At 38.6% G+C, this 9,831-nt stretch overlaps 1 protein-coding gene across 1 annotated transcript in view; it reads left to right on the top strand.

Moving 5' to 3' along the window:
* Nucleotides 1–768: 768 nt before the first annotated feature.
* LOC126272854 (S-methyl-5'-thioadenosine phosphorylase) overlaps nt 769–9,831 on the top strand; it is a 33,657-nt gene continuing 24,594 nt past the window's right edge. Inside the window, exons 1-2 of the mRNA XM_049976067.1 lie at nt 769–975; nt 3,976–4,121. Coding sequence (XP_049832024.1) covers nt 955–975; nt 3,976–4,121 — 167 coding nt within the window. The 5' untranslated portion in view covers nt 769–954. The remainder of the gene's footprint in view (nt 976–3,975; nt 4,122–9,831) is intronic.

Raw genomic sequence — 9,831 nt, 5'->3', positions numbered from 1 at the left:
AAAAAGAGACGAAGAAACAGATCTGCTATTACTGTTTTTTCTATAATTTTTTCCATCTTCCCTTTTGTAACAGATTCTGTGGTTTCCTTATCAGTGAAACACAATATTCGATGTTATAGATACATGAGCGCGCCCTCTCAGAATTGAGTTTTTTCGATCTTATGACTTGTGTCTGATTAAAAAACAAAGGATGAAATTGCTCGGAATGAAACTAAGGGCAACGATATTTACGTTCTTGCTTGTCACAAACATCCAGCAGTTTATTTCCGTACATACTGCAATACCCGAGTGTGTGGCTAGGCAAGAGCAGCATAAATTTGTGCGACTGAAACGGGTATCAATGACATCTTTATTGTCACAAATTTATAGCTGCTATTCCTGTGAATATGTTGTGATTTACTACACTTGCGTTGGTGTCAAGCTCGCTTACACAAAACGTGCTCTTGGAGACATTACGTAAATTGATTTAACCACCTACTCTGAGTTTCAAGTATGCTGACCTGCTGAGCACAAGCGATTACGCGCAACCTCTGCTTTCAAGTCCCGTGACACCATTCGTGACACAAATGACAACTTTGAAATTACACATATGAAAAGTACCGATTTTAAGCAGTGACACCAGCACTCGAAACAAGTAACTGACTTATTACATGCAATTATCTGTGCCTCTTCTAAGTACACAGCTACACACAAATAACACTTTCTAGAAATACAACATTTTTCTCCATCTAGAGTGAATCTCCGTACAACGCTGCCGCCGCTGTTTTATTTTTCAAATGTTTGTCGTCAACATACTCTCACGCATCTGTTTCTCCTGCTCAGAATCACGTGTCGCATGGTTTTGTTTATGTTGGAATTGCGCGGGTATTTCCCGACAAAATTTGGAACTTTGCTGTCTGACAGAGTCAGAAACTCAGAAACAAGCAACACGATTAAGACCTATCGTGGTATACGATGTCAAAGTACAAGATTAAGGTTAGTGTTACGTGACACCGGTATTTTATCATTTATTGCTGGTCCTTTATTTTCTGTTCTACGAATAGAAAGGTGTAAAGAAATTGAAAATTATATAAGTTATAGAAACACGCACTGGGAAGAACAACGCCAGACACGTTGAGCTGTAATCCGTGGATCATTTCGCTTATTGGTTGTTTTATTCATCATCGGATTATTTTATAATGATATTAGACATTGTATTTTAATGTCTTAGTGTAGTCAGAAGTGTAGATTAGGTTGTAAGGTGATAACTTGTTGAGACTTGGCAAAGCTAACGAATGTGAATGCGAATTACGGAGTTGGGCAGTTTCTTCATGTTTAAGTCGCTTATAACAATAGTCGCATTTAGGATCTACCTACTCCGAACATCGCTGAACCAAGTTGCTTCACTAATTACAGGGAATAGCTTTTCGAATTAAGGTTGCGAGGTATCTGTAGTCCCAGAAAGTTAACACTTCTGCCTGTAGTATTTCTTTGTGGGAGAAACTTATTTTTCTACCACATACAGGTCTATAACAAATACTGAATTGTATATACAATACTGAGTCAGCAAAATTTAATGGTATGGATAATCAATTTACGTTGAACCATCTGTTGATAGTTCTAAATATTGCATTAGTTGCCTTTTCAGAAAGGGGCCTGGTATCATCCACAAATATGACAAAATTCACATTGTATGACAGTGCAAGTTAAAGATCACTTCTGTATATTGGAACCTTATGGTACACAATGTCTTATTGTTTCAAATTTGGAGTGCCCAGCATTGTGCATCCAACACAAAACCCTGACACTACTTTGGCAAGTGTGCTTTTACATATATTTGTGTTTGTTAGCAGTACTACACATTTCGCTTCCTCTGTCAGTCACCCTACTGGCCCGCAATTCTGTCTCAGAATTTAGTAGTTTATCATGCAGATCCAATAAAAATCATGAGCTTGCTATCTCTGCAGTCATATAATATTTTATCGTTTGCATGGAAATATTGCAATTAACACAATTGAAAGCCGTAGCCAGTCAAACTATATTCCCTTTGTGATTTATTGATTATAGTACATCATCTTCTGGGGTAAGTATAGGCTGTTCAGTTGAGTCATTTTTGAAAATACAGACAATAGTTGGATGCATCAATAATTTTTCTCTGGTGACTCATTGTGAAGTGACTTGACAGCAGCATGTTCGTACTTTTTCCACCATTCAGTGAAACGTCATTTGATTATTTTAGCAGTCTACCTATTGGGAAAACATTTCATAGTCATAGCTACTTGAAAATTTATTTTTAATATGTTTGCTAACATTAAACTGCTTTTGAAGATGTAGGACATAATTGCATTTTTTCAAACTTGTTTTGGAATACAGTACTTTTCTTAGAAACTGTGGGCTTTCTAAGCTAGTAAGGGACAACATTCCAATCCTTAATAAATTAATTGTCTGCACTCACCATTAAAAAAATTTTTATTTTCATGAATCATTTTTCCTTTCTCAATTTTTAATTTTTTCTAAACAAGATTTTATATCTTGTGGAGGAAAATACATATATATTTTGAAGCTCTGATTCATTTAGTTACAGTTTTACAGGCAGTTTGTAATAATTTAGCCCAGTCATCATCTGTGTCCCTCTGTGCTAACAAGTCTTCTCATAGTTTTCTGTGATATTCTAATTTCATTTAGGAACAGTAATGCTACTGCGCTGCTACTACGGTCGCAGGTTCAAATCCTGCCTCAGGCATGGATGTGTGTGATGTCTTTAGGTTTGTTAGGTTTAAGTAGTTCTAAGTCTAGGGGACTGATGACCTCAGAGCCATTTGAACCATTTTGAGCAGTAATGCTCACCATGACTGTAGCACTCAATAAACCACATGAGCCTCCTCACCCCCACCCCCACTCCTCCTCCACTGGGTTGTGCTAAATGTTGAGAACATCAGGGAGCTCAGCTTTTGTTTCCTGGTTACAGTTTTGGCCAACCTAGGTTTCCTAATTTGAGGAATGAATGCCGTCAGTAGTCTGTAACTGTAAGTTATGGGCATGCTTCAACAACCACTATCTTTCACAGGCATAGAACATTTTGTTTCAAAAGGAATGGAGACCTCAGCTTAACTATCTGGCTTGTAAGGATGATAACAATATCTTTAAAAAGTGAATATCAAGGCATGCGTGTGTGCCCGAGAGATGCAAGGCTGTTGAGGAAGAACCGTCATTAGCGAGCAGCCTTTGGGGAACCTGCTGCATTTCAGTTATATAAGACTTACGCAGGGAAAACCTAGGCTCTGTCTGGGTGGACCATTATTTCTCTTGCTGCTCATGAGGCAGGTATGGAACCTTTGAACTTACTGTTTAAACTCACTGTGGAATCGGTATACTGCTGGTGGGTATCAGCACCCAATGTAACAAGAGGGTTCATGTCACCAGTCCTCTTGATACAGAAATTGACTCAAAGACTTTTGTTTCTATTAACAGAATGTGTGCTGCTAATCAAAATGTGTGTTTAATAACTAAGAGAAATAGGGCAGCTGTGAGAAAGTGTCACTTTTCTACATTCAAAAGAGCTTAGATAGACTGCTGTACACTGTATAGAGATGGTGAGTCACAGATGAGCACAACAAAAAGACTGCTATACATTGAAACTTTTGGCCAAAGGGGCTTCCGAAATAATTAAAAAGAAAATGCACATGCACACACACAAGCACATCTTACACACACAGGACCACTGTTTCTATCCACAGTGGCAGGCCTCAGTGCTCAGATGCAGTGGTCACGGGTGTGTGAGTTGCACTTGGGTGAATGTGTGTGTGTTGCATACTTCAGAAGGTGTTTAGATCGAAAGCTAAAATGTATAGTAGCCTTTTTGTTATGCGTGTCTGCGACCCAACTGCTCCTCTATACAGTGTATAGCAAGCAATTTATACTTTTATAATATTGTCATTACTCTATCCGGGAATTTTTATTATTTGAATATATCTGTAAGCTTTATAAATTTTACAGATTGGCATAATTGGTGGAACTGGCCTTGCAGACCCAAAATTGTTGGAGGATCAGAAGGAAGTTCATGTTGACACACCATTCGGAAAACCGTCAGATGCACTCATTGAAGGAAAGATAAAAGGCGTTGATTGTGTCTTCTTAGCAAGGTAGTTGAGGATAAGTTTACAAGAAACGTATCTTATGCATTACTACTTGTATGTAAAGTATTTTGACCATTTTCTCTGTTAGATCATTTTCATATTGTATATTGGCATGCATATTTTTTAACTTTATTTTACACGACAATGCAATTTATTTGTTCATAACATCTACACAATGTCTTTAGTATATGTGTATCCATATATTAGTATCAGTACAATGCATAGTGTTACACTGAAGTTCACATAGTTCACATTAAGGTCTCCAAAGTAATGAGAAATGTTCGTCACAAAAACATCTACATTTCGGAATGTGAACATAAGAGGTTTAAGCACCTTCATACAAGGCAGAAAAAGAACATGCCATGGCAAGAATTCCCATATAATACTGAAACTCAAACTGGTGGAAGACAATATGGCATTTCTAACTCCTGGATCAAGATAGTGTCTTTCGCAGTCACTTGTACACTTTTGCTTTACTGGTTCTAACAATGCATTTTGCACTCAAAATACTAGCAAAAAAATTGGACACGTGAATGTATGTCATTCCTGTACCAGCATCTGCTGTGATTCTATATTTGCAAGTGGCATTCAGTAAGTAATGCAACACTTTTTTTTCTGAAAGCAGGTTTGTTTATTCAGGATTTCAATACACTGTATTATTCCCCACACTTTTGGCTGCAAAACCCTATTTTTCAACCTAATCTCCATTCATTGTGATGGCCTCACGCCACCTTACTGGGAGGACCTTTATGCCCGCATGGTACCACTCAACTGGTTGATTTTGGAGCTGTCAATAACCTCCCCATTGGCCACATACTGCTTCCCACAGAGTGATGGAAATCTGAGATTCGGACTGTAGGGTGAATGAGGAAGAACAGCCTAGTGAAGTTTGGTGAGCTCCTCTTGGATAGGCATGCCTTGTGAGTCCTTAACATTGTCATGGAGAAGGAAAAGTTCATTTTCAAAATAGTTCAAATGGCTCCAAGCACTATAGACTTAACATCTGAAGTCATCAGTCCACTAGACATAGAACTACTTAAACATAACTAACTTAAGGACATCACACATCCATTCCTGTGGCAGGATTTGAACCTGTGACCATAGCAGCAGCGCGGTTCCGTACAGAAGCACTTAGAACCACTTGGCCACAGCAGCCAGCAAGTTCATTTTCATTTTTGTTGTGACAAACATACTGATGTCATTTCTTCAGTTTCCAGATGGTAGCACAGTACACTTAATATTTGATTATTCCACCTTGAGGGAGGATGTCAAATAGAATAACCCCTTCACAGTCACAGAAGGCCATTGCCATAACTTTACAAGCTAAGGGTGTGACTTTGAAGTTTTTCATTGAAGGAGAGGTGGTGTGGTGCCACTCCATGGGGTGCCATTTTGTTTCCACTTCGAAGAGATGAACCCATGTTTCATCCCCTGTGATGATGATCAACAAAAAATTGTCAGTATCAGCCTCATAACAGGCAAACCATAATGCAGAGACGGTCTTTCATTGCTCTTTATGCTCTTCATTGATTGTAGATGTGTTTGTCAGCACTACCAACAGACTTCCAATTGTGCAGCAAGGTGTTGGATTGTGATCTGTTGATCAACTTGACTGAGTGTGTCCGCAGGTTCCAGCATTGCAGGAATCACAGCTGTGTGGACCAGCCGGCACACGGGAGATCAGACAGGTTTCCACTACCTTGCAATGACGACGTATGCCTTGGCCAATGACTCATCATGCTGTTGTTAATTTCCATATCTCTGTAGATATTCTACAAGCACAAAGAAAAATCTATGATACTGTGGTTTTCCACCAAAAGAAGTGGGGTGCAGCTCTCTAGTTGGAACGCACCTCCATTAGAGATGTTTTGGAGACTACGTATAGCAGCAGCACCACCTATCGGAACTTCATGAAACTATAGGGGCTGAAGCAGAAATATTCCACAATGTTTACAACAAATTCCGGATTTTTTCCTAGTGAAATTGGCCAAGAAGCAAAATATGTTGCATTACTTACTGAATGCCCCATTTATTATTATTTATTATTAGCGAATGTCCCCATAGGAGAACGATAAACAGGTGATTTATCAATATTTCTTTAGGTTCTTCTTGTTTTGCCAATATTTCTTCATTTTCTCCCCAAAGGCCTTCTTTCTTTCTTCAGTCCACTTTGGTCGGTATGGTTTTGGTGCCGTCTCTGAAGTAAACTTCCACTTGTCAATTTTTCTTCTGAATGTATCCCTGTCTGATGCGTCTGTTATGTCAATTTTTGCTTTTGTCAAATCATTCTTAACTCCTTTCATTTTTCCCTCTCCTTCCTTCCTTCCTGACGAAGCAACTGCCAGTTGCGAAAGCTCGTAATTCTGTGTGTGTGTTTGTGTGTTTTGTTCATGTGCCTGTCTGCCGACGCTTTCCCGCTTGGTAAGTCTTGGAATCTTTGTTTTTAATATATTTTTCCCATGTGGAAGTTTCTTTCTGTTTTATTTACATTCTTAACTTCAGTTACCCAGGGTATTGTTGCTTTAAGTGATGTCACATAGTCCAATAGACGTTTAGTTAACCTGTTTCCAGGTAATCTGTGTAGGTGTCCATAAAATTTCATTCGTCTCTTTCTGATGTCACTTTCGATATTTGATAGTTTTTCAGTTGTTTCGATGGTCTGCAGTCTGTATCCATCTTGTGTGTATCGTGGTCCCAGAATTTTCCTAATAATTTTTCTATTTTCTTAATATCTTGTAAATCTAGTTTTCTATTCAGTGAGAGCGTTTCACTTGCATATGTGACTGTAGGTTTGATAACTGTGTTGTAGTGTCTGATTTTAGTTCCTTTTGACAGGCATTTTTTGTTATATATGCTTTGAACAAGTCCGAATGCTTTCTTGAATTTCTGTACTCGGTTGTTTTGTGCTATTTTTTCGAGTCCTGTTGGTTCAATAACTTCGCCAAGATACTTAAAGTGTTTGACTCTGTTGATTTCACCAAAATTTGTTTCCAGTTTCGGGATATCTAATTTGGAGCACATAAACTCAGTCTTCTCAAAGGAGATTTGCAGGCCAACCTTCTCTGCACATTCTTTAAGGATCTCAATTTGTTTTATTGCAGTTTCTTCACTGTCAGTTATAATTGCTAGGTCATCTGCAAACGCTAAATATGGGATGTTCAATTTTCCTTTACCTCTTCCTAGTTCAATTGGTTTCCAGAAGTTTTGTTTCCTTAGTTCGATTTCCCATTCTTCCATTATTTTGTCTAAAACTATGTTGAATAATAGTGGCGAGATCCCATCTCCTTGTCTTACTCCTGTTTTAATTAAGAATGGTTCCGAGATTTCGTCTATGAATTTAATTTTTGATTTGGTTTCTGTCAGTGTTTGTTCAATTAGTTTTCGGGTTTTGGTGTCTAGTCCACGTTCTTCGAGAATATTAAATAGAGACTGTCTGTCTATAGAGTCATATGCTTTTTTTAAATCAACGAATGTGCACACTATTGGTTTAGACCGGATTGCTTTCATTTTTAAAATAGCTTTAAGGTTAAAGATCTGTTCAGGGCATGATCTGTTAGGTCGAAAGCCTGCTTGGTAGTCTGAAATTGTATGTTCTAGTTGTTCTTGTGTCCTCTTTAGTAGACACGCGGATAAAATTTTATAAGTCACAGGTAAAAGTGAAATGCCTCTGTAGTTGTTTACGTCTGCTCTGTCTCCCTTTTTGTGCAGTGGACGAATTAGTGCACACTTCCAATCCTCTGGAATATTTTCTGTCTGCCAGATTTCTGTGATGATTTGGGTGATCTCTTTTAGGGAGTTTGGGCCAAGGTTCTTCAGTAGTTCAGCTACAATTCCATCCTCTCCTGGTGACTTATTATGTTTGAGCTTCTTAATGTGGCTATATATTTCTTCCTGAGTTGGCGCTAGTGAACTTTCATTCGTGCATTCTGGTTGTAATCTGGGGAATCTTGTTTTTGGTTGTGGGCAGTTTAGAAGTTGTGAAAAGTATTTAGCTAGTTCTTGGCAATTTTCTTTGTTAGTTAATGCTAATTTTCCATTTTCTTTCCTGAAACAGAGGTTTCGTGGATTGTATCCTTTGACTTGATTTGCGAACATTTTGTAAAAATCTTGTGTGTTGTGGTTCCTGAAGTCTTCTTCTATTGAGTTTAGTTGTTCATGAAGATATTTTCTTTTAGTTTGCCTAAGTATTTTAGCTGTTTGCTTTCTCACTTCGAAAAATGCCTGTTGCGTGGTTTCTGATTTGTCACAATTGTAATTTAGGAAGGCACATCGTCTCTCTTCTATTGCATTATCACAATCTGAATTCCACCATGGGTGTTTGGATTTTTTCTTTAATGGGATCAGTTCTCTTGCTTTCTGTACAATTTTTGTTTGGAAATCTCTCCAATTGCTTGCAGGTTGCTTTTCCCATACTTCTGTAATTTTTGATTCTTCGATTTTTTCCAGATCAACTTTGGGAATTAGTGGAGTTTTCTTTCCTCCTTTCCTTTTTGGAGTGAATTTAATTTTCACTCTGGTAAGATAGTGGTCAGAATCTATATTTGCCCCTCTGCGGATTTGAACGTCATGTATTTCTTTTTGGAAATCATAGGAAATCGCAACATGGTCTATTTGAAATTCCCCTAGCTGAAGGATAGGGGATCGCCACGTTTTTTGTTTCTTAGGGTCCTTTCTAAATGATGTTGACATGATTTTTAGGTTGTTTTGCTGGCACAGCTCGATGAGCCTCATGCCATTCTTGTTCGTGAATTTGTGTGCAGGGTAGTTGCCGACTGTTTTTTTATATTTCTTTTCTTTGCCGATTTGTGCGTTAAAATCACCGAGGAGAATTTTTACGTCCTCCTTTGGAATTCTGGACATTTCATTTTCAAGTTTTTCCCAAAATTTTTCTGTCTTCTCGGGTTCTTTTTTGTTATCAATGTTGGTGGGTGCATGAACATTAATAAATGTATATGTTTTGTTGGTGTGCTTGACTCGCATGGTCATTAGTCTGTTACTGATTTGATTCACACCTATAACAGAATCAAGGATGTCCTTACTCACAATAAAGGCCATGCCAAATAATGCAGCTCCTTTGCATATTTTCTTGCCTGTTTTACTTTTAAAGATACGGTAGTTATTGTAGTCCATTGTTTCTGAATCGGTGAATCTAGTCTCTTGGAAAGCAAGGATTTGAATTTTCTGTTTGTTGAGTTCTGTCATCAGATTATGTAACTTGCCAGTTTGTATTAGTGTTTGGATGTTGAAAATGCCAATAAATGTATGCGACTTTCGTGGAAGTTTACCAGAGAACTCCGACTCTCTCTGTCGTACTAGCCCAAGCTCCCGAGAATCCGATAGCTTGGTTGTCGCCACAGGGCGAGTGGATTGTCCACCTGGGGTAATATTAATTTTACTTGTACGAATCATACTGCTTGTAATTCAGTTCCAGCTATGCTGGGTGGTTAGAACCAGGGATTGTTAGTTCCTGGAGCATGGTGTTCAGCCGCACCTCACATGGTGAACAGACGCTGGCCAGAGTACCGGTGGTTGCCACACAGACGTGTCTGGACTTCGGATAGGCTTTATCTTCTCCGTAAAGCTAGCCTCTTCCGCCAGTTCCGCCGTACCAATGATCTTCATCTCCGTCTTCACTGCCGTTGAGGTCTTCATCGTACCCTGACAAGGGGCCCTCACAAGGTACTATCACCCGGGCCAGGTGAACCAAGGTTTTTTA

Source organism: Schistocerca gregaria, chromosome 5, assembly GCF_023897955.1.
Source record: "Schistocerca gregaria isolate iqSchGreg1 chromosome 5, iqSchGreg1.2, whole genome shotgun sequence".
NCBI classification, from domain to species: Eukaryota; Metazoa; Arthropoda; class Insecta; order Orthoptera; family Acrididae; genus Schistocerca; species Schistocerca gregaria.
This window is presented reverse-complemented; position numbering and strand designations above follow the sequence as displayed.